The sequence below is a fragment of the Marmota marmota genome, unplaced genomic scaffold (genome assembly GCF_001458135.2).
Source record: "Marmota marmota marmota unplaced genomic scaffold, marMar, whole genome shotgun sequence".
In the NCBI taxonomy this organism is placed as follows: domain Eukaryota; kingdom Metazoa; phylum Chordata; class Mammalia; order Rodentia; family Sciuridae; genus Marmota; species Marmota marmota.
Window position 1 is genome coordinate 59,923,346 of NW_026000026.1, and position 24,701 is coordinate 59,948,046.

Consider the following 24,701-nt stretch of genomic DNA (forward strand, 5'->3'; position numbering starts at 1 on the left):
GGTTATAGTTTCAAGGACAATGTTGAATAAAAGTGGTGAAAGAGGGCATCCTTGTCTTGTTCCAGCTTTTAGAGAAAATGCTTTCAATTTTTTACATTTAGAACTATATTGGCCTTGGGTTTAGCCTTCTAGCAATTGGAGAAATACAAATCAAAACTAAGACTTCTTCTCACTCCAGTCAGAATGGCAATCATCAAGAATATAGTCAACAATAACAGTTGCTGAGGATGTGGGGGGAAAGGTACACTCATACATTACTGGTGGTACTATAAATTGGTGCAACCATTCTGGAGAGCAGTATGGAGATTCCTCTGAAAACTGGGAATGGAACCACCATTTGACCCAGTTATCCAACTCCTCAGTCTATAATGAAAGGACTTAAAATCAGCATGCTATAGTGATGCAGCCACATCAATGTTTATAGCAGCTCAATTCACATCAGCTGAACTAGGAACCAACCTAGATGCCTTTCAATAGATGAATGGATAAAGAAAATGTGGTATATATATATACAATGGAATGTTACTAAGCTATAGAGAATGAAATTATGGCATTTGCTGGTAAATGAATGGAATTGAAGAATATCATTCTAAGTAAAATAAGCCAGTCCCCCCCAAAACAAAAGCCAAATGTTTTGGGTTTTTTTTCTGATATTCAGATGCTAATTCACAATAGGGGAGGGCACTATGAAAGAATAGAGTTACTTTAGATTAGGTAGAAGAGAGTGAGAGAAGGGGAGGGGTATGAGGATAGAAAGGATAGCAGAATGAAACAGACATCATTACCTTATGTACATATATGACTCAGGAACACTGATTCTACAACATGTACAATCAGAAAAATGAGAAATCATACCCCATTTATGTATAATATATCAAAGTGCATAAATGTATTCTGTCATGTATAAATAACTAGAACAAATAAAATTTATTAAAAATAGTTAAAGAAATCAATAGATAAGTGAACACAAAGAAGAACAGTATAGTAGAGGAATTAAAATAAGGGGAGTGAAAGCAAGGCAGTGGGGAATTGAAGCCAAATTCCTTGAATGTATGATTCTGTTAAAATGAACCCAACTACAATGTATAAATGTAATGCTCTAATTTAGAGAGAGAGAGAGACAGAGAGAGACAGAGAGAGAGAGAGAGAGAGAGAATGAATTTTATCTACAGAATAATCTGAGATAGGACTTGATATAATATAAATGTATAATAAAATTATGCAAGTGCCTTAAAATATAAAATTATAAGAATAGAAAAGTAGAATCTCACTATTTGAAAGTTGGCATGTTTTATGCCATCATGATGACTGTATGATAGGTGTGAATGCTCCATTTCACATCATGATGAGACATTTTCCATGGAATATGGTACTTGTGGTATTATGTGTTAACTTCCAGATTTGTTCTCACTGAATTAAACATAATGAAATATAATGTTGATGACTACTTGTCATCTCATTAAATGCCATATTTATTTCTTCAGGGAAAAATAAACACAAAATCATATAAAAACAAAATTAAAAGAAATAGAATATACCTGATATCAGTTTCTCACACCAACATACTCTTGGTAATGACAGTTGAGTGCGATGGGTCCTGGTTCCCATTATATGAAAATGGAATATTTTAATAAAAAGACTCCAAAAGTTTCATCCAGACTTAAGTTGAACACTTTATGGCTACTTTCTTAAGTCCACTATTAGAAAATTGCAAAGATCAACTTAATTCATTTTTCATATAAAGTAATTTACTTTACCCCAATAGCAGCAAACAAGTCCTTAATACCGGGTCCAAATTTCTTATTTTTAAGCTTGTCACCAAACAAATGAGTCTGTTGTTTACGTTTTATAGCTTTTATTTTTGCTGTACCTATATGTTAACAAGCAACAGGATTTTATGACATGTTCAAATAAGTTAAATACATATATAACACATACATACACACACAGATAAATCCAGTTTGTAATGAAAAGGGACATGAATTATTTTTAAACAATCTAAAGTTAATCCTATTAAGTAAAAGACACATCTTCTAAAACAGTGCTGTCCTAAAGACCATTTTGTGATAATGAAAATTTTCCATATTAACACTGTCCAATACTATAACTACTAGTTATATAAATGCCTAATAAATACTTGAAATATAGTTCCAATTATCAAGTAAATTATTTTTTAATTTAATTTGTTTTAAAATTTAAATGGGCACATTTAACAAATGGCTAACATGTTTGAAAGCACAGTCATAAAACATGAAAAAAATAATATTTGATGTTTCTAAAAACATGTTGTGCCCATGAAATGCACAATCAAGAATCAGATTTCTCTGATGTTACAGGTTTTTTAGTCCTTCCACATCATTTTACTAGTAATTTAATCTTAAAAACATTCTATGACATAGTGCATATATTGAATAATGCTAGGTAAACAGATCTACATATACTTCATGTTTAAAATTATGAACTGTAGACATAAAACATTTGTAAAATGAAATAATGAGAAGTAAAAATATTTACTACTCAAATTGTGGTAGACAAATAAAATATTTGGCTGTAGGGTTGTTTCATTTGTTCAAAAAATACTATCACAAGACACTATATCTCAATGGAGAGACCACTACCAGTAGGAGATGTAGCTCAGCCATGCTCCAAACTCTTGGGAGCTAAGGGGTGGGAAGTACTAAACTTTAATTAATGAATTATATATTTACATTCACCTGGTATGTCATGTGGAAAGCATAACAATGGTATTACAGCAGACCATGCAAGAAAACCGGCAGCAAAAAAATCAATCGACCAAATAAACTGCCATTTTCTATCACTGTCATCTTCCAAAATGCTTTAATAAAGAAAATTTAATAAAAAATTAAAATGCTTTAATTTTCAGCTTTGGGCATTTTATTAAAAATAAAACCATGCACAAACACACGGAGAAAATTTTCTATTAATTTGTAATTAATTAATTTGTAATCTGTCACTATTGTTTGTTAATTTTTGTTAGCAGGGAGTAGTTGGCAGTCTCCCAATTAAATGATTCTTTTTTGATTTCCAGGATCCTAATTTTTTTCATTGTCCTACAGCAATTAGGAAGGGAAAGGTTCTTGTTTGTCCCTATTTAATTGTTTTCTCTATCAGAAACTATGCATTTAGAAGAGAATCCCTTTAATTCTCATCTGTCCTTAAAACTCATTCCTACCCCTTTAAATTTTGCACTTAGACCTTTATGATAAGCCTCCCTTTTAAGTTGCCCAATTGATTTTTTATGTAGCATTTGACCCTTTAAATCCCATGTACTTTAAAATCACTTACTTCTGCAGTCCCTTCTCTGAACTTTCATATTTGGTATGATTTTATCTTTCCAGTGGTTTGAACAAATCCTCTTTGGACCACCTGTTAGTCAATCTGTCTCTTGCTTTGCCCATGGTTTTTCTTGCTCTCTCTTTGCTTCTCACAGATCTTGCAGCGGACAGGGTGGGAATGGAATGAGAAAGATCCTGCGTGGGATTTGTTGGCTTTCTCTTGTTTCCCACAGTGATTTTAAGGTTTGAACATTTATTGTCTTCAGTTATTGCTAAAGCCATGATTTTAACGAGAATTTTCATAGTTGTGATTTTTTTTTTTTTTTATCACTTAGGGAGATTAGAGGAAGTTGATATACAACCACCAATGTTTTCAACTCCTCATACATTCAAGACCTTCTTCAACCAGTCATTGTTGGAAAATGCTCCTCCAGTTTGGGAGGAGCTGGTGTCTCACAGGTTACTCTACTGCCGACCAAAGCCTGGTCAGTCCTAGTTCATAGAAACTTGCTTTCCATTAAATATGGAAAATGCTGACTCTCTTGTCAAGTGCTAACAATATTCCTGAATACAAATTCCAGCAAGAAATAACATGGGATTATTCAATCCTTACTTCCATTATCTTCTTTTCATCTCTATTTGAATATGCTACATCCAGGGAATTTTAACTCCAGATCACCATTGGAGTTGTATGTTCCCTTGTTGTTTATAATATTCATAATCTTTTTTTCCACTTTTGAACCCAGCTATGTACTCCAACTGTATATAGTATATTATATGTAATATGATTATTACTTTTGTGTTTGATTAGTATACCTAAAAGAATCTGGGCCATAACTTAAAAAATAATACAATGTATAAGCAAAACATGATAGGATGACTGTGTCTATCAGATAAATTTAGAAATCAAGAGATTTTTCTTCTGCCAGAACTAATTGATTGGAAAATGAAATAATATAATGACTCCATACATAAAACTGACAAAATATACAAAATGCTTAGAAATAAGGTTAATGGGATAAGTTCAGTAAAAATATAATAAAACTTTACTGAATGGCATAAAACAAAAGCAGAGATAATAGCATAACATGTCATTTTATTGCATGGAAAAGATAATTATTCCCAACTTGATACATTAATTCAATTCAAATAAAAGTGTTTTAGTTGTAGTCTGAGGTTATCGTCTTTACCTAGAAGATAATTTTGAAAGAAAAAAGTCCCTGATATTTGATTAAAAACAATAATTGGGAGTATATTCAAATACTAAATTAAAAATAAAATTTTAGAAATTACAAAAACCTGTAGTTTGACATGAAAAATTGAAAACTATATTGGGCTTACAGACTGGAGAGATAGGACGGAAACCCATATATATAATGAGGTTTAATTTCTGATAAAGGTGATTTCTAGTATCAGTTAAGAAACAGAATGGTTTATGAATATCAGTACAATTTGCCCTTTGACAGAAAAATAGAAGCCTGGACTATGTATCATGTCATATACATAAATATATAAATAAGCTGCAACTGAATATGGAATTTAAGCATAATTACAAAAGTACTGAAGAAAATATAATCAATTATTTAATGATTCTGTAAAGGAAGAACTTTTTAAGCAAGATGAAAATACTAAAACTTTATAAAAGAACAAATAAATAGCTGAATTTGACTATGTAAGAGCTTTTAATGTTTACATAATAAAAGACTCTATACAACAAGCATAAAGACAGATTGAGGGAAAAAAAGTTCTGTCTTTTGTCATATCTATGACTCTTGAAGAACTTTTTTATAAATTAACGAATTAATTGGACCTGGGCATTGAACCCAGGGTCACTTTATCACTAAGCTACATCACCAGTCCTTTTTATTTTTTATTTTGAGACAGGTTCTTAGTAAGTTGTCCAGGCTGACCTCAAATTTGAGATCCTTCTGTTTTAGCCTGCTGAGTTGCTGAGATTATACGTGTCCGTCACCATGTCTGGCTATAAAGAACTTTTATAAATCTATATAAACAATGAGCAAATATAAAGCCAAGAAAGGAAATAAGTATTAAATTAAAACTAAATTAAAAATTATAAAAAAGTATAAAATTAAAAATTTGTGTTTACTGACATACAAAAATGTAAAAATAACATTTATGGCATCGCAAGTGATATTTTGATGCATATATACCTTGTGTAATGTTTAAATCAGGGTAAAAATATTTATCATCTCAAATGTTTATCATTTCTTTAAGGTGAATACATTCAAAATCATTTCTTCTAGTTTTTTTGATATATGCAGTCCATTTTCATTATCTGCAGTCACCAGAATATCTAAGTCCTAGGACTTAGTATCTATTTTTCAAACTTTTGCCATCACTTCCTCTCTGCTATGTTTCCCAACTTCTGGTAACCAATATGATACACTTAATTTCTATGAGGTCGAGTTTTTATATTCCACATAAGTGCAACCATATGGTACATGTCTTTCTGGGTCTGGTTTATTTCAATAACATGATTTCTAGTTCTATTCATGTAATTGAAAATGCCAGAATTTCATCCCCTGTAAAGGCTAAATAGTATTGCATTCTATATGGTCCACATTTTCTTTATTCATCCAATAGGTGATGGGCATTTGCATTGTTTCCATTTTTTGCATATTGCAAATTGGCACTGCCATAATCATGTGAGTGCAAATGTCCCTTTGACATGCCGATTTCATTTCTTTCAGACATATACCCAGTTATGGGATTGCAGAATCACATGGTAATTATTTTTTTTTTGAGAAAACTCCAAGTAGTTTTCCATAATAACTATATTGATTTACATTCTGCTTTAGTCAGCTTTTTCATTGCTGTGAATAAAAGACCCAACTAGAACAATTTTGGTGGAGGAAGTTTTGGGGGGCTCATAGTTTCAAAGATCTCAGCCCATAGAAGAGGCTCCATTCCTCAGAGATCGAGGTGAGACAGGACATTATGCAGCTCATATGATGATCAGAAAGCAAAGAGAGACTCCATTCACCAGATACAAAATATATACCCCAAAAGCATGACCTCAATGATCCACCTCCTCTAAGCACACCCTACCTGCCTTCAGTTTCCACTCAATTAATCCCATTAAGGGATTAATTCACTGATTGGTTAAGGCTCTCATAAACCATCATTTCTCTTCTAAACCTCTGAGTCACATACCTGAGATTTTGGAGGACACCTCACATTCAAAACATAACATTCCACACCTGGCCCCCAAAATTCATAACCATCTCACAATGCAAAATACATTTTATCCATTTCCAAGAGTCTCTGTAGTCTCAACCATTCCAAGATTGCCCAAAAGTTCAAGCCCAAAGTCTCCTCTGAGACTCAGGGCAAACTTGTATTGGGAGTTCCTGTAAAAATCAAAGGTGATTTGCAAGTATCCAATATATGAAGTACAGAGTATATATTTCCATTCACAAAAATAGGGGCATAGAGGGCTGTGGCTGTAGCTCAGTGGCAGAGCATTTGCCTCACGTGTATGAGGCACTGGGTTTGATCCTTAGCACCCCATAAAAATAAAGAAATTTTAAAAAAACATTCTTTCCATCTACAACTACAAAAAATTAAAAAACAAAAATAGGAGCATAGAAAGAAGGGATGGGACCAAAGCAAGGCTGAAATACCCTTGGGCAAACAAGTCCTGTAGTTATGTGTCCAGCATCTAGATAAGAGCTTATATACTCCACCCCTCTGGCCTTGTTGGTTTTACCCTTTCTGTTGGGTTGTCTCCAATTCCTGCAGCTTTCCTAGGACAATGTTCCACATTACTGACACTTCTTAATCTAGGGGGGTCTCTATTGCAGCTTTCAGCTTCTCCTCACATTTCCATACTTTGCCCTCTCAGGGGTTACCCACAAGGACTTCAATCCTGGGGTACTTTTTCTAGCCCCCTAAGCCTTTCTTTGAAATCTTGGTAGAAGCCTCCAGGACCCTCTAACTCCAGCATCCTGCATTCCTGCAAAACTAGTACCACATTGTGGATGCCAAGGTCTGCTGTCATCTCAAGCCTTCAGGGACCCTGGTTGCAGCAGCCTCTGAGTGTCTGGGTGGCTAAACACATTGAAAAACTTCCTAGGCCACCTTGTGCAAAAAAAAAAAAAAAAAAAAAAAAAAATTCCTCAAAAGAATTTTTACTTTTATTNTAGTATTTTTTGAACAAATGAAACAACCCTACAGCCAAATATTTTATTTGTCTACCACAATTTGAGTAGTAAATATTTTTACTTTTATTTTCTTGAATCTGAGATGGATATGATCTTGCCAATTCCTGAGATGCCCTCAAGCCATCTTTCTTAATATCTCTGGGCAAAGTCTTTTGCATTTCTTTAGTGTCAGTAATGTATTCAATGACTGCAAATTCCTTAGCCCCAGTTTTACTGAGGTTTCTGCTCCTGAATATCATAACAAAATTGGCTAAAAGCTGCCAGCAATAGCTATGCTACCACCTGAATGCTATGCTGTCTAGAAATTTCTTCTGCCAGATTAAGAATCCATCACTTTTAAAATCAACCTCATAAAAGGTCTCAGGACACAGGAAAAATGCAGACAACTTCTCAGCCAGAATGTAAGGCCTCTAGCTCAATTACTGATAGTATTCTCCCTTTCCTCTAAATCCTCTTGAGCTCTGTCTTCACTGTTCACAGTCCTATTGGTATTCTGGTCTTCTGAGCTCCCACCATAATCAGCCATTAACCTCTGTTTACTATAATCCAAACATTCCCAGCTTGCACTACTACATTCCTTGGGAATTGAGGTGAGGTGGAACATGGTTATGGAAGAGTGCAAAGGAAGGCAGCTTACATGATGATCAGGAAGGAGAGAGAGAGAGAGAGAGAGAGAGAGAGAGAGAGAGAGACCCCATTCACCATATACAAAATATATACCCCAAAGGCATGTCCCCAATGACCCACCTCCTCCAGCCATATGCTACCTGCCTTCAGTTTCCACTCAATCACATCAGAGTTAACCAGTCATTTCTCCTCTAAATCTTCTTGCATTGTCCCACACATGAGCTTCTGGGGGACACCTCACATCCAAACCATAACATAAAGGTTCACTCTTCTCCACATCTTTAGCAGTTGTTATCTTTAGTCTTTTTGGTAATAACCATCTAACTTGGATGAGATGCTTTCTCATTGTGGTTTTGATTGGCATTTCCCGGATGATTAGAAATGCTGAGCAGTTTTTCATATATTTATTGGCTATTTGTAGGTCTGCTTTTAAAAATAGTCTATTTAGACATATTTGGTCTTTAGTTCTGCTTTTTGCTATTGAGTTAATTCCACATTCTAAATATTAACCACTTGCCAAATATTTATCTTGTACATATTTTTCTTATTACATGTTGTCTATTTACCCTATTGATTATTGCCTTCGCTGTGTAAAACCTTCTTCATTTTATGTAAACCCATTGGTCAATTTTTGCTTTTATTTCCTGTGCTTTTGGGGTCTTTTCCTAAAAATCCTTGCCCATTCTAATATACTGAAGACTTTCCCTTTTTTTCTAGTAGTTTCATGCATTTAGGTCTTTAATTAAAATTGTTTATACACTTTGAGTTGATTTTTGTAGCTGATAAGAGGTAAGAGTCTAGGTTCATTCTTCTGCATATGGATATCCAATTTTCTCACCACCTTTTCTGAAAAAACAGTCCTTTCTCTAATGCATGTTCTTTATATCTTTGTCAAAAGTTGGCTGTAAACATGTAAGTGTATTCTAGGCTTTTTATTCTTTTCCATTTGTTTTTCAATCAATACTATAGCTTTAATTACTATAGCTTTGTAGTGTACTTAGAAGTGAAAGTAGTTTAATGCTTTGTTCTTTTTGCTCAACATTGGGACATTTGGAAATATGTTGTGCTTCTATATAAACTTAGGATTGCCTTTTAAGTTCTATGAATAATGCCATTGGTATTTGGATATGTTTTGCATTAAATCTATAGATTACTTTGGGTAGTATGTACATTTTAACAACATTGATTTTTCTAATTCATGAACTTACAATGTATTCTCACTTATTTTTCTGAACCTCTGCAATTTCTATTGCATAATTAATATTATGTTTCATCATTTTAATCATAGAGATCTATCACTTCTTTGGTTAACTTGATTCCTAGGTATTTCTGTAGCTATTGTCTTGGCATTGCTTTCTTGATTTCTAATTCAGATAATTTGCTATTGGCATATTGCAATATTGCCAAATTTTGTGCTTTGATTGGGTACTCTGCAACTTCACTGAATTAGATCATTAGTTATAATCACTTTTTCGTGGAATCTTTGGGACAGTTCTGTCAGATCATGTCATCTGTTGGCAATAGTGATTTGATTTCTTCACTTTGAACACCCTTTATTTATTCTCTTACATGACTGTTCTGACTAGAACTTGCAGTATAACATGAAATAAAACTGGTAAAATGGCATCCTTGCCTTGGTCTATATCTTAGAAATATTTCATTTTTTCCTTATATGGTACGATGTTAGTTGTTAGTCTGTTATATACAGCCTTTATTATCTTTAAGTACATTTTTCTATAGCTAATTTGATCAGAATTTTTATTATATAAAGAAATGTTGAATTTTATCAAATGCTTTTTCTGCACCTGAGAGATGATCATATGTCTTTTTTTCCTTTATTTTATCGATGTATATTTATTGATTTGGCTATATTGAACTGTGCATATTGAGTATATTGGTTTTGGTATGTTGGATTACTATTTACATTTGTTTCAACAATTTTTTAACATTTTTCTTCTTGATTCTCCTTGACCCATTGGTTGTTCTAGAATGAAGTATTTCCATTTATTTTTGTAGTTTACCATTTTTTTCTTGTTATTTGTTTCTAGTTTTATTGCATGGTAATTGGAAAAGATACTTGGTATGATTTCAATTTTTAAAAATTTTTGAGACTTGTTTTATGATATATCATATGATTTATAGTGGAGAATGGTCTATATGCACTTGCAAAGAGTCTGTATTTGAAGTTGTTGGATGAAATGTTCCATAGATGTCTGTTGGGTCCATTTGGTCTTGGGTGCAATTTAACTCATTTTTTTCTTCACTGATTATCTGTCTGGATGAACTGTCTATTTTTGAGAGTGAGATGTTAAGCATATACTACTATTATTCTATTTGAGTCTCTCCCTCTACATCTATTGATATTTGCCTTGTATATCTGGATTCACTCATATTGGAGGCAAATGAATTTAGAGTTGTTATTTCTTTTATTGAATTGATTCCTCTATCACTGTAAAATGATTTTCTCTTTTTATTCTTTTTATGTAAAATCTATTTTATCTGATGTAAGTACAGCTACTCCTGCTTTCATTTCCCATTTGGCATGTAATATTTTGTTCTGTGTCTTTACCTTCAGTCTATATGTGTGTTCTCAGAGATAATTTCTTGTAAACAACACATACTTGAGTCTTTTCTCCTTCTACTTCTTCTCCTCCTTCTTCTTGACTTTGTATTATCTTATCTGTCATTTGCTGTCTTTCAATTGTCTAATTGAGTCCATTTACATTTAGGATAACAATTGGTTAGATAAAGTCTTACTAAAATGATTTTACAACTTGATTTCTAATTTTATTACACTTCCTTTCCTTCTCCCCTTTTTAGTCTTCCTTCTCATTTAAGTGAATTACTCTAGTCAGGTGTTTAGTTTGCTTGTTTATAATTTTTTGTTTGTCTAATACAGATTTTTGCCTTGCTTTTAACCATGAGGTTTATACTAAATATATTTTGATTACAGCAAGCTATTTTGAAATGAGAGAAACTTACCATGATTGTAAAGTTAAGAAAGGAAACAAAAGAAAAATTGTACAAATAAAAATCTCCACATTTTTGCTCCATTCCTTCTACATTCTGAACTTTTGATGTCCCATTTTACATCTTTCTATGTTGCTTAATACTTAATGTATTAATGCAATTATTATTGTTAAATGTTTTGCATTTTAGTCTTAGTACTAAGGGTATAAATATTTTATATGCCATGTTTAAAATAATATAACATTATGAACTTGTCCATATAATTATTTTTACACATGAGTTCTATATCTTCCTATTTTTTTCTTACTCATTAATATCTCTTTTAGTTTGAGAAACTTTTTTGGCATTTCTTGAAGGATATATCTGATGGTCATACATTGTCTCAGATTTTTGGAAATTTTTCTCCTCTCTCTTTCATTTCTAAAGGATAGCTTTGCTAGGTATCAAGAGGATAGTTTCTTAAAGTATCTGAAGAGTGGGTTTTTTTTTTTCCTTTTAGTACTATAAAAATTTCATTCCACTTTCTCCTGTCCTACAAGGTTTCTGCTGAGAATTATACTATCAGATAAATTGGGACACACTTGTCTGTTATTTATTTTCTTTTGTTGATTTGAGAATATTCTCTTTAACTACAAACCTTTGAGAGCTTGATTATAATATATCTTGTGTATACCTGGTTGAATGAAACCTGATGTATGGTTTTTGACCATTCCATACCTGAATAATTGTATCTTTCTCTAGGTTTGAGTAATATTTATTATATCTTTAAGTTTTCTTCACTTTTGACATTCTCAAGTCTTGCTTGAATTCCAATAAACCTAATATTTTCTCTTTTAATCATGTCCCAAACTTTTCAGAAGCTTCATTTTCTCATAATTCTTTTTCTTCTATTCCTACTGTCTATTCAAACAGCCTATGTTCAAGCTCACTAACTCTTCTGCTTGACCTATACTGCTCTTGATGTCTTCTATGTTTTTAATTTAACTTAATTTAGCTTTCAGCTCAAAAATTTATTTTGTTTGTTCCAATCTCTCCTTAAGTTTCTGTCAGCGTACTGGATCATATATTTGTGTTTTCTTGAGGTTCATTAAGTTTCCTTAAAACAGGTGTTTTAAATTCTCCACCTGAGGGCTGGGGACATAGCTCAGTTGGTAGAGTGCTTGCCTTGCATGCACAAGGCCCTGGATTCAATCCCCAGCACCACACACACACACAAAATTCTCCACCTGAGCATTCATCCATATTGGGAGCTATATATGGCCAGATTCTGTGCTTTATTTTGACCTGTACGTTAGGTCATATTTCCCTGGAACTTTTTGATGCTTCTTTGTGTGTGACATCATCTATGCATTGAAGGATTAGATATTTATTCCAACTTTATTAATATGGCTGTGTTTGTGTCTATCTTTCCAAGGTTTCTAAACAGTGTTTGAGTCAACAGTCACTTCTCCTGTTTGAACACTAGATGGCAACCGAAGTCCAAGTTTGCCAAGAGTCCATTGTTATTGTGATGTAGCTGTTTTAGGGCATTCCAACCTGGTATTGTCCTAAATTTGCAGTTGATGTGTTGTTTAGCATAAATTTGGGGAATATCTCAAAATGATAATCCATCACTACAACCCTTTCCCTGGAGTCAAGGTAGGCCCAAATGCATTGTCCATAGTCACTAGCCTGTGGTCAGGCACTAGTTCTGATAGCTCTGGGCTCCTATTTCATGAGTGGTCACCCATTTCCCTTTTCCTCTCTCAATTATTCTCTCCGTATTGTGCTGCCTGGGTTTAGGTAGGAATGTGGTGGTCAGTCCAGTGGCCCTCCATACCTCAAAACTTGATTCCACCTTTAGTCAATAGCCTGCCAATACCCCCACGTCAATAGGGCAGGAAGGACCAAGGACCATACAAATATGAATGCCAACTGCTGTGCCCCAAGACTGTTGCAACCAGTCACAGGTAAATTCTGGCTGTAATAAAACTCCAATAAACTAAAATATGCATATAGCTGGCATAGAGCTGTTCTAGGCTCTGTCCATAGGCATTGACTTGGGCATATAGCTATTAGGATCTTGATAGTGTTTGATTTTATTATTCTGACACTGAATTCCAAGTCAAAGTCCTGTCTAATTTTCCAAAATGGATCTTATTTGACATAATCTTGGGCACTATATGCTGCCCAAGGTTGAAGGGGTGCTGGGGAAGGCAGTTTCTATGCCATCAAGGCTGATGCTAAGCTGGATCATACATAAATCTCACTGAAGTAGGGACCTACACTGTCTTGTAGAGGGGCATGACTCGGGCCTATTCCAAGGATAATAACCTGATGTAGGTTGAAACACGTCACTATTCTACCAGGGCACAAGTTTCATAGGTTTCTGCCTGATGTTGGGGTAGTTCTAGGGTTTTTATTTGTTAGCTCTGGGTTGAACATAGGGACCTTTGGTTTTCTTTCAGAATAGCTTTCACTGAAGTCACTATTAATACATCTCCAATAAATAATTAAACAAAATCTTAAAATATATATTTTATGTAGCAGAATGAGCAAAATAAAAATTAGAGCATAAATGAATGCAACAAGGAATTAAAAAAAAAGAGAAAGTCAACAAAATGAAGAATTGATTTTTTGAAAAACAACAAAATTAGTAAAACTTTAGATAGATAAATTTTAAAAAAGATGACTCAAATAATAAAAATTTGAAGTGAAATAGAGATGCTACAATGGGTTCCACAGATATAAAAGGCTTGTGAATAATTATCTTACAAAAAATGGGCAGCATAGAAGAATTAGATAAATTTCTAGAAACATAAAATCTACCAATCTGGATCATGAAGAAAAAAAAAAACATTTGGAAATACCTGTAACTATTAAAAAGAAGAGTTGGTAATCAAAAAACCTTCCAAAGAAAATCCCAGGACAAGATGACTTGGTTGGAGAATTCTATCAAATATTTAATTATGAATTAACAATAATCCATCTATAACATTTCAAAAAAATTTAAGGGGGAACACTTAAATTCATAATATTTTATTACCCTTACAAAAAATCATATGACCATACTACAAGAAAACTAGAATAATATTCCTGATGAATATTGGTGGAAAGACTATCCACAATATGCTAGTAAACCAAATTCAATAACATATTAAAAAGATTATACACCATAAACATTTGAGATTGATTACAGTAATGCAAAAATAGTTCAACATATAAAAATAAATCAGTGTAATAATCACATTAACAATATAAAGGGAGAAAAAGCCAAAGATCATGTCCATTGGTTAAGGAAAAATTTTGAAAATATTAAATGAAGAATAGAAGGTAATTACCTCGACAGAATAATAACCATGAAAGAAAAGCCCACAGCTAACATACTCAGTGTGAAAAACAGAAATCATTTCCTCTGAAAGTTTGAGCCAAAGATATCAAGCAAAAAAAGAAATAAACGGCATATGAGCTGGAAAGGAAGAAGCAAAATTATCTTCATTCACAGATGACATGATCTTCTATGTAGAAAAATCTAAGGATTACACACATATACATACAAACTGTTCAGTAAACAAACTTAGTAATGTTGCAAAAGGTAAATGACACAAAACATCTTGTAATTTTATTTGTGAAAAAATCACAAAACACTGACATGAGAAATTGAAGAAGTTCCATATACTGGAAAGATGTCTATATTTATGGAATAAAACAACATTATAGAAATCCTCTAACAAAGCACAGGGCAAATATCTTAGGGCATTTTTTCTTCCACAGGCAACAAAGTAAAAATAGTGCAATAAATCCAAATTAAAAACTTCCATGTACTAAATGAAACATTAATCAGAGTAGAAAAATAATCTAAAAATGGGAGAAAATATTTGCAAACCATATCTTGAAAACAATAATATCCAAAATACATAAAGAACACCTTGGGCAAAGAACTTGAATAGATACATCTCAAAAGAGGATATATAGCTCTTCCACAGGAGGCCTACACGCTGCTGCTCTGCTGCTGCCATGTCTCTAGTGATTACTGAAAAGTTCCAGCACATTTTGCGAGTGCTCAACACAAACATCAATGGGCAGCGGAAAATAGCCTTTGCCATCACTGCCATTAAGGGTGTGGGGCGAAGGTATGCTCATGTGGTGTTGAGGAATGCAGACATTGACCTCACCAAGAGGGCGGGAGAACTCACTGAAGATGAGGTTAAACATGTGACCACCATTATGCAGAATCCACGACAGTACAAGATCCCAGACTGGGTCTTAAACAGACAGAAGGATAGAAAGGATGGAAAATACAGCCAGGTTCTGGCCAATGGTTTAGACAATAAACTCCAGGAGGACCTGGAGCAACTGAAGAAGATTAGGGCCAATAGGGGACTGCGCTACTTCTGGGGACTTCGTGTCCAGGCCAGCACACTAAGACCACTGGGCCCAGCGGATGCACTATGGGTGTATCTAAGAAGAAATGAATCTGTAGGCCTTTTCTGTTAATAAATAGTTTATATACCGATGGCAAAAAAAGAAGGCATATAAATGGTCAAAAAGCATATGAAAAGGTGGTCAACATCATTAATCATTAGGGAAATGCAAACCAAAACCATAATGAGATATTACCTCACACCCAATAGTATGGAAGCTATCAAAACAACAAAATGATAACATGAAGGTAGTAAGTATTAGAAACAATGTGGGAAACTGGAGCCCTGCTTATAGTTGGTGCAATTGTAAAATGGCCCAATCACGACACAAAAGCAATGTGAAAGATCTTCAAAAAATTAAAAGAAAATTACCAAATGATCTACTAATGATATGCCATAGAATTTTCTTAATCCTCTAAAAAGAAGGAAATACTGTCACATGCTATAACATGCTCAAAAATTGAGCCTATTTTTCTAAGTAAAACAAGCCAGTCACAAAATAAATCCTACGCGATTCCATTTATATGAAGTATTTAATGCAGCCAAACTTTTAGAAAGAGGAGTAGAACAATGGTTGCCAGGGACTAGAGTAGGGGAAAAGGGAGTTGTTAAATGAATATAGATTTAATTTTGCAAGACAAAAAGTTCTAGATACTGTTGTAAACAGTGTGCATATTTTTAACACTACTGTACTGTACACTTAAAAGTGGTTAAGATGTTATGGGTTTTTTGGTCATAAAAAAAGCACATGAGAAATTAGTTGTAAGGTTTTCATAATAAGTAATAGTTTTAATTATATCTCAAGCAGTAAAATATATAAATGTATATTAAATTAAATGTACTTAATTTTAGATACTTGTGCATATCAGTCACTTTTGCTTACATTTCTAAAATGTTTATTACAAATTAAATATATATGTTTTGTTATAAGCTATGGTATCTATTCAACAAACATTTTATGTAACATAATCTAAAAGGAAAAGGAAAAAAATGGCTTACCTTCCGTGCAAGCTGTGATTTTTAGGGGCCCTAAGTAGTGGTGCTCCCATTACATAACCCACACCATATCCCAATGTTGATGAAGCATCCCCAATACCTAGAAAATGAATACTAAATATGAAGCAACTTTACAAACCAGCTTTGTCATGAGATAATAAAAATGACCTAAATGGATTACTTCTGTAGTTTTTTTTTTTTAAATAACATTCTGTGTTAGTCCAGAGAAACAGACTAATAAAAGATATTTTTATATATAGGAGGGTAGAAGAGAGAAAGATAAAAGAGAGAGAAAAAAAGAGATTTTAAATAATTGGCTTATATAATTATAGGACTGAGCAAGTGACAAATTTGTAGAGTAGGCCAGCATGCTGTAAATTCAAGTGAGAGTTGACATGGCAGTCTTGAGGTAGAATATCTTCTTCCTCAGGAAACTTCAGTATTTACTGTTACAGAATTAAATTAATTGGGTCAGTTCTCTCCACATCATGGAGCTTGTCTGTTTTATTCAAAGTCTACAGATTACAACATCAATCACATCTAAACCAATATTATCATAGAAACATTTAAACTAATGTTTGAGCAAACAACAAGGTGTCATAACCTAGACAAGTTGGCACAAAAAAGTGACCATTACACATATCATCCAATCAAATATTAGAGACACTCAGGTAACTTAATTATGTAATTCATTATATCTAACACAATATATTTAATATAACACAAACATATTTATATTGAATATAAACATAAATTTAGTATATTTCCCTTAATAAAGTTCTATAGGAAGACAATACGTTACACCATCCATCACCTTTGTATACTTCACCTTAGCTGCCAGGGTGGAAGGAAGTAGAAATATAGTAGGCTTGCTGCTACATTATAAAGGAATGTATTTTAGTTGCTATTCAATATAATTAAAAATAAAACAAAAATATTTGCTGCCACTCTTAACATTAGTAAATGAGTGCAAATATTTTTTGGTGAAAGTAGATATAAATAGGAATATCTTCTACTTTAGTTTATTAACATATTTTAGTAATTTATACACTTTTTTGTCTCTCATGGAAAATCATTGTTCCAGTGCAAAATACTACTTAGTCACCTTCATATAAAGTATATAAAAATAATTTTGTATTTTTCCTTAAAAATGATATTTAGATAACCCTGTACAAATAGATGATCTAAGCAGGATCAGAATCTATTTCAATATAAAAATGGATAAATTTTCCTGTGAAATATCTAGGGTTACTTATCATAGGACATAGAAGCATGGAATGCTATAAATAGGGTTGACTATATGATGTTCTATTAAATGGCATATCATTTGTCTCCTATGATGAACATGATTATGTTTTTAAATTACCTTAAAAATATCAAAAGAACTAAAAGTGATTTTTGTTAAAAGAACTTAATACAATGATTATTTTCAGCACCACAATAAATCTGGTGCTAAAGAGGCATCTAATAATGTCCTATTCTCATTATGAACATAAGGCAACAGCTTCCCATCTGTATCCCTAAAGTTTAAAAGTAACAACTAATCAGGCAATTTAATCCAATGTTTTTTAGACTTTTTTCCTTGGGGAAATGAACATCAGCCTGTATAGACTGAACTGAAAAGACAGACAATAGATGGATAAATAACAGTTTTTATTATTTTAAAAGTATACAGTTTTCCATTTTTCTATATATTTTCAATGTCATTCAGATGACTTGTCTAGAATTTCAAATCTCAAGTCACTTTTCAGAATTAAGTGTTTCAGTGTGGAATTTTTTGTTTTGGTTTGGTTTTTGTAGTGCTGGGAATCAAACCCAGGGCCTCATGCATGGTAGGCAAGTACTCTACCCACTAAAGTACATTCTCAGCTTTCAGTGTAATTTTGAAAATAAGCATACAAGTTAACACTTAACATACATAATGTTATAACAGGGCCAATAGATAGTATTTTATATCAGTTAAAATATATATCTTAAAATGCAGAAAGTAAATGGGCCAATAATATTAGAATCAGGGTAACTTGCCTAAATAGAAGCCAGAGGAGTGCAAAGGAACACTGTCGTCAAGGAAGGTAATTCCAAGGATATAAAGAGGCATTCTTGCTATTCCCAGCACAATCTGCCCGGAGATGGAGAAATATACATATTTTGATTGGAATGATTCGGATCTGGTGCAAACATCGAGAATCTTCATTGGATTGCAAATGTCTTTTGAAAAAGATAATTGTATTTTGTTAAATGAATTCAAAAGTTAAATATACAAGAAATATGAAATATTCTTTATCAAACATTTTTCTTCTACAATCTGTTGCCACCATTATGCTTTTATCTTTTAGATATACTTTATTTGTATGGAATGTAGTCCTATGATTAATCATATTCTCAGAAAAACGCTTTAATAAAAGAAAATTTGTGGGAATGCCAGAAGAGATGCACATATTGTAAACCAAAATTTAAATGTTCACGCATGATTGTATTCACACAATTATATGTGCCTCGGCATTTTTATACATATACATTTATACACAATATAACAAATATTACAGTCATTTTCCTATTAATTTTGCTTCCTGTTCCACAAGATGCAAACTTCTAATTTTCTGAATCATTAAAGCTTACTTTATGAGTTCAGTTCTATATTCATTTCTTTAGTGATCTTTATATTGAATTTGTCATTCTGATAAAATAATGTCCCATTTTAGACCGACTAACTTCTAGAACATAGGATCATAAGGACAGGATATAACATGATAAAAATTTCTTGTTGCTAGAGTTATTATAAGGTCATTCATCCATGAGATTTAAAGATCCTTTAGTTCACAGGATAGTTCTTATGATTTTTTTAATTCATTAGGTTATAAAAAATGCTAAATAAATTTTTGTGTGATTTAATTTGCTATTTTACTTTAGTCAAGATAGGCAATTGTTACTAAATTATATTATTATGGTTGAAATTTAACAAATACTTTCAAAATATTTTGAAAAACCTAGTGAAAAACCTAGTGAAGTACAGATTGCAATATGGTATAACATCACCTTTTCATCTGACTTAGTTTCCATGGAATGATATTCGACTCCATAGCAAATGGGAAAAGGTTCTAGGATTGTGATTAAAATATTGATGGTTCATTTTATACAGACAAATCGACTTGCAGTAATAACAGTATTAGTTTGGAATATTTGCAACATGCTTTTTAATTTCTCGAACTCCTGTTGTTTATGGAAGCCTACCTGCCTTAGGATGCTCATTTTAAAAGTCAAATCTAAGTAAAAAAACTTTTCATAATTGGATTTTCAAGCATCTATACTCTAATCATCCCTATCTTCCCAGCTCACTTATTTTTGCAACCTTATTTCTGTAGTCCTTAAAACTCATCAGGACTGGTAATCTATTGACCCTGCTCCTTTTCACTAGCCCAGTGTCACATTCCTTCTATCATAATCATCTCAACCTCTGTAGTCCTTTGCTATCTTTCACATCATGCAATCCCTTAGTAAAATTGCAACCCTGGTCAAATTACTTTTTTCCCTACTCTATATTTTCATTTTGAAATTGGTCATGACTGGAGAAAAACACACATCCATTAGAAATCCCACACTGAATTCATGATAAATAAATTCAAGGAGGTCCTTCAGGCTCCTGATAATCATAAAATCTGTCCCTGCCTTCTCCTAGAAAATTCAACTTGTTCATTTCCCTTCTCATAGGGTTCATACTCCCGAGCTTCCAGTTGACCAATAGAAAGAAGCTAATCTTTTAATGACATTCATCATATTAAAATAAATAAATAAACAAACATAAAAACTCTATTTAGGACTATAAACTATATGGCTATGGTAAACAGCAAGCAAAAGAGAATTTCAAATAGGAAGGAATAATCAATATTGTGAAATGCTGATGAAAGTTCAAATCAAAACACATAAAATTTCATTATATTAAATAGCATGAATTACATTGGTGAAAATAATTCTGTTGCAGCATTTAGAATGGAAGCCATGTTAAAGTGGACTGAAGAAAGAATGGGAGATTAAATCAGAAAGCAAGGACAATTCTTTCAGAAAACTTACCTGAGAAAATCAGGAGGTTGAATAAAGTGATGAAAAAGAGGACTACCAGTTATGTCTATTATTGCTGATATTGTTTAATACTAGGAAGAAACTTCAACAAATTACAGTGCCAATGAATGTGATGATTAAGAAGAAAATTTTGCAGAAAAGCGGGGAAGGAGATCACTAAGAGGAATAGTCTCCGGAGAGGCAAGGGAGCACAGAATGGTTAGCAGAAGTCATACCTTTATTCCACAGGAAAGAAGAAGTAAAGAATATCAACCAATGAATATATGTGGAATTATAAACCCTCTGAAAATAAATTAAGGCAATTTTCCTGTATGAAAGTATACTTTCCATCCAACACAGAACATCAGAGTTAAGTGAGGAAAGTCTTTTAAACTGCTTGTGAATTATGGAACACAGAGGACTAAAATACAAAAACTTGTTTTCAGGTGAGCAGATCCATTTGAGAGCAAAATGAACAACTAAGGTTGACATCAATGAATTCATTGTAGGATTCATAGGCGGCAGTCTAGTTATAGCTAAAGGAAATTTATGTGGTTCAGTGAAAAGGCTTTCCAGCCAGGGACAAAAACAGAAAAACGAGAAAAGAGAGCTTAGGAATTTGATTCAAGTGTACATAAAATACTTCTAATATTTCATGTTGAGGAATATAAGACAAGCTACAAAGAAGGGAAATTATAATGAGGATCTGACAAAGAAAGCAGGTGTCACTATCCTGGAGGTCCCAGTGAATTTTGCCTTCAACATATGAGTAAGTGGGAAGAAGTGGGGGTGTAATACCAGAGAGCTGGATAATACATGCTGAAAAAGTTCTCATAATAGTGACAGTGCACTGATACCAGGGCACATGTGGATGGTCCCTGAAATATAAAGCTTTACTAACTAAAGATGAGAATGTGGAATAAGTGTTTCCATGAGTTCATGGAGAAAACTCAGTTCTACCTTTTTAAGGATGTGTGAAGTTCAATATCTGCATGCTGGTTGAGGCACAGTCTTGGGGATTGGCATGTCATCAGTAGAGATACCTGTGATAAGCATGGTAAGCAGAGCAAGGGAACAGGAAATGCTGGTAAATGGGAGGCACAGCACCAAAGAGGTTCGGACCACTCAAAAGGGAAGAAAAGCAACTAACTCAAGGGTACACAGAGGACAGAGTAGGAGAGATATTCAGACAAGACGAGAAGGATGTGGGAAAGGGACAAAACAAAAGAATACACAACTCACTGTCTGTGTGTGTACATGAACTAGATATGAACTTAGAGTTAAAAGTTGTTATTTAATAAATAAACTTTCAAATGCAATAAGAAAAATATCTGTTTAGACAGATGCTTGAAAAGAGCACTTCTACAAATAAATTTATTTATCTTTTATTCAGTTTATTTCGACTTCTGTGGTATCAAGCAGAGTCACCCAGTAAATACATTAAGTATTATTATGTGAATTGTATGCATCTAATCACAAGCAAAAAACTAAAATATGTTATCTACATGATATAAACAAGACCTAAAAGGAAGAAAGATCATACTGCTGTACTGCCATGATTCCTACTGAGTACTGATCAGAATTTTTACTATGTATAAAGCAATTGTTTCCTAAGGTTTTATTCTTCTGAACAGAATAAAAGTTAAAGGAAAGTTAGGAATGAAATGTTTTCCATTCCCTTCTTGCCTTAAGTCATTTTCTCATTTAACCATAAGTCTGTTCTATAAATATAAAAAAAACGCATATTTTATATTTCTTATATTGATATAAATGAGTTATACAGTATATAACCATATTTATATATTACTTTTGTTGTATTAATATGAACTATTTTTGAATTTAATATGCTATAAACACACATCATAAATATACTATAAAGCACTTTGTACATTTCACAAGCATTTATACACTTGTACGGTACACAGAGACCTCCTCCTACCTTTTTTCACTATGTCTTGCTGAACCCAGTTTAAAGTTGCCAAAATGGGCAAATGCATTCCATCACATATATAAACCTGTACATGATAAGAAGGAATCTGATACAGTACTGTCATAAAAAATTCAAGGAAACTTCAAATGCCTTTTTCTGGTGGGAATAGTGAAAAGACGGTAGAATATATATATTTTTTAAATGAACAAAGGGCTGGGATTGTGGCTCAGTGGTAGAGCACTTACCTAGCATGTGTGAGGCACTAGGTTCAATCCTCAGCACCACATAAAATAATAATAATAATAAAGCTTTGTGTCCAACTACAACTAAAACAAACATTTAAAACAAAATGAACAAAGGGAAGAGGCCACCACCTTTCCCGATTCAAGTACTAAGTCAGTGAGCAGGTCCCATTTTGAAATGGTGAGAGTAACCACAAAAAGCTTAACCTTTCTTTATTTGTGTGTAGGCTTGTTTGTATTTGAGCTTGTGTGTGCATTTGCATGTATGTATGTCTGTTGAGGTGAGAAGGAAGAGATTAATTAAACCATATTGTGGAAGACAAAAGGAATCATGAAAAATTCTCAAGAGATTCATAGTTATATATATGAAAATTAACAAAAGAGAAATAATCTCACAAAGTAATTATTCCAAATGTTCTTTCCTCTCCTTCCCAAGCCCATTTGTTAATATGAAGGATATATGATCGTGACATATGTGTTCACTAGGAAACTTCAAGTAATTAGTCAATAAACTTAATTATATAAATCAATATGGGTATATAAACAGATAGGCATCATAGACTATTTCGAGTCCCCGAGCCAATGATTTAAATGAATATTGATTTGAGGCACAACAGTATATTTGAAAATATTACCTGAAACTTCTTCCACTAAATGAAGATCTTCAACACTCAAGTATGGATAAGCAAGTAAAAATGATCCAACTCCTATTAAAAAGGAGGACAGTGCAACCCATCTTGGTCTGTTTCCTCTTGCTCCATAACATGCTACAAATATTGCTACCACGCAAGAGGAAACATCATAACTGAGTTTCAAGGCTAATTTCTGCATGGTTCTCAGAGTGTAGTTCTCTTGAAAATTATTAGTGCTCACGTCTATAAGACCAAAAATAATACCTAGAATATAAAAAGAAAAATGAAGACAATGATATGCATCTAAGAAACAAAATAGATCACATTATAAACATTTCAAAGCAAACTTAATTTATATTGATTTACCTTTATTTTACATTCCTCTGAATGTTTAAAATCTATAGACATAATTAGTGATTATTTTTCTGACACTAATTGGTGTTAACTTTTAAGAAATATTTGCTAGCTGCATTTTGAAGTTACTTTTTAACTACCTCTATGAGTAATTTCTTGAAGATTATTCTTATTGTATTATTCAGTAGAACTGATCTTTATTTTAGTGTGTTACATTTCAATTATTAAAACATTTATAAGTACCTTAATGAATGTTTATCCACCACCTAGAATTGAAAATGTAATGCTATCAGAATTGTTGAAACCAAACATAATTCAAATTCATCTATGTCTCTCCCTTCCATAACCAGCTTTCTGCATTTGAAGTTTACCATTTCTGAGTACTTTCACAATGTACTTATTCAATGTAAATAATGCAGGGTATTTAAATGGTTCTATACTATGTGTATTTCTATTATTCAGTGTACAAATAGAAAAAATAATCATGCTAAGTTTTTTAGCCAAAAATAAGTTGATATAGGTGGGAAATGGTTCCAAAAGTAATACATTTATTGGAATGAAAGGGAAAGTGGTTACTTGTGGTAAGCCATTCTTATAGACCGTGGCCGCCATTAGAAGATGGCGCCGGCTTCCACTGTGGCCTGTGATAAACAACTCCTTTTATGGAGAGTTGGCGCGCAATCCCTTACCACCCTATGAGAGAGATCCACGTGGTGGCTTAGGATTGGGATGCGGGGGGCTTTATTAAGCTGTGCTTGGGCGTGTCGAGCGGTGGGCGCTAGAAGATGATACATGACTCAAGGCCTGAATAAACTGTTGAAAGAAGAATCCTGTGTCGTGTTTCCCTTGCCGGCGAGGGGTTGCAACAGTTGGTGGCCCGCACAGGGAACATATTCCTCGAACCCAGGATCCAGAACTTTCAGCAGTCAGGGTGGTGCACCAGTAAGTTCCCAGGTAAGTGGGAATCCGCAAGTATGTAGCGGGACGCTCCTCTGTAGAAAAGGAGAGAGC

The 24,701-nt window shown here is 33.2% G+C and overlaps 1 protein-coding gene and 1 pseudogene across 1 annotated transcript in view; one reads left to right on the forward strand and one right to left on the reverse strand.

Annotated features, from left to right (window-relative positions):
* Slco6a1 (solute carrier organic anion transporter family member 6A1) overlaps positions 1 to 24,701 on the reverse strand; it is a 117,852-nt gene that overhangs the window by 61,845 nt on the left and 31,306 nt on the right. Inside the window, exons 3-8 of the mRNA XM_048811484.1 lie at positions 23,340 to 23,600; positions 18,502 to 18,684; positions 16,493 to 16,576; positions 7,952 to 7,978; positions 2,715 to 2,825; positions 1,758 to 1,870 (exon numbers count right to left, since the gene is read on the reverse strand). Coding sequence (XP_048667441.1) covers positions 1,758 to 1,870; positions 2,715 to 2,825; positions 7,952 to 7,978; positions 16,493 to 16,576; positions 18,502 to 18,684; positions 23,340 to 23,600 — 779 coding nt within the window. The remainder of the gene's footprint in view (positions 1 to 1,757; positions 1,871 to 2,714; positions 2,826 to 7,951; positions 7,979 to 16,492; positions 16,577 to 18,501; positions 18,685 to 23,339; positions 23,601 to 24,701) is intronic.
* LOC125619075 lies at positions 14,558 to 16,241 on the forward strand (annotated as a pseudogene).